The 1,517-nt window shown below is 31.8% G+C and overlaps 1 protein-coding gene across 1 annotated transcript; it reads right to left on the bottom strand.

The window, feature by feature from the left end:
- Positions 1–533: 533 nt before the first annotated feature.
- Positions 534–1,517, bottom strand: LOC111378425. The gene is made up of 2 exons (XM_023001621.1): positions 1,464–1,517; positions 534–920 (listed from the first exon to the last, which is right to left on the bottom strand). Exons 1-2 carry the CDS (start codon positions 1,515–1,517, stop codon positions 534–536), a joined length of 441 nt encoding a protein of 146 aa, XP_022857389.1.

The following is a 1,517-nucleotide window of genomic DNA, read 5'->3' as shown; positions in this document are numbered from 1 at the left end:
CCCAAACTTAATTATTTCACGTTTAGGCGATTTTTAAAGTTTCTTTAATTACTAAAACTAATTTTTATTTCATTTTACTCAATTTCATGGTTTATTATACTTAATATCTTCAATAAAATTGAATTTAATCTAACAACCTAACAACTATAAAATCAAACATAACCTTTCAATAAGTAACTTTTATTTACCTTTCAAAATTGAGAATTTCAAGCCTAATAGTATAATTCACTTAATTCCTAACACGTTGGCAAGTTTTCTCTTTTTTTCCTTCTTTTTCTTCCTCTTTTCCCCTTTTTTCCTCTTTTTCCTTTCTCTTTTTCTCTCTTCTTCTCTGCACCATTTGTGTGTGTGTGTGTGTGTGTGTTATATGTTATTAATTTGGTTTTGGGTGGAATTAGATTGATATCAATCCAATTCCACCGCCTCATTATACTATTTTTTTTTGTTTGACTTTTTTTTTAAAAAAAATAAAAAACTTAATGGATTACACAACTCACCCCCTTAAAAGAATTTCGTTCTCGAAATTCAATTGATCATGTATAAAAAATTCGTGGATACTGAGAACGTATCTGCTCTTTATTTTTCCATGTCGCTTCTTCTACAACATGATTTCTCCACAAAACTTTAACCAAAGGAATATTCTTACTATGCAGGACCTGTTCTTTCCTATCTAATATTTGAACTGGTTTTTCTTCATAGGTAAGATTTTCCTTCAGTTCTACTGGTTGTGATTCCAAAATATGAGATGGATCTGGAATATACTTACGAAGCATAGAAACATAGAATACATCATGAATTCTAAACAATTCTGTTGGCAAAGCCAATCGATAAGCAACTGGATCGATGCGTTCAACAATCACATATGGCCCAATATATTTCGGACTCAATTTATCTCGTTTACCAAATCTGATAACACCTTTCTATGGAGGCAATCGCAGGAAAACTCTATCTCCAACATCAAATTCAAGGTTTCTTCTACGTCTATCTGCATAGTTCTTCTGTCTATCTTAGGCCGTCTTTAACTTTTCTTTAATTATTTTTACTTTCTCAGCAGTAATCTGGACATATTCAGGACCCGATAACTTTTTTCACCAACTTCATCCCAACATATTGGAGTTCTCCATTTTCTACTGTACAGTGCTTCAAAAGGAGCCATTTCTATACTTGAATGATAACTATTATTATAAGCAAACTATGAGTATCCCAATTCTCTTTAAACTGTTGTACACAAGCTCGTAACATGTCTTTCAAAGTCTAAATAGTTCTTTCTAACTGACCATCTGTTTGAAAAGCTGTACTAAAATAAAGTTTAGTACCCATAGCTTTCTGCAAACTGGGCCAAAATTTAGAAGTGAAACGAGAATCTCTATCTGAAACAATAGATACTGGTGTCCCATACAAATTGATTATCTTATCAACATATATTTTTGCCAAGTTATCTAATGAGTATGTGACTTTAATACGCAAAAATCTACTAGTTTTCGTGAATCTGTCTGCAATGATCCATATGCCATCAT

Source organism: Olea europaea, unplaced genomic scaffold (genome assembly GCF_002742605.1).
Source record: "Olea europaea var. sylvestris unplaced genomic scaffold, O_europaea_v1 scaffold1815, whole genome shotgun sequence".
NCBI lineage: Eukaryota > Viridiplantae > Streptophyta > Magnoliopsida > Lamiales > Oleaceae > Olea > Olea europaea.
This window is presented reverse-complemented; position numbering and strand designations above follow the sequence as displayed.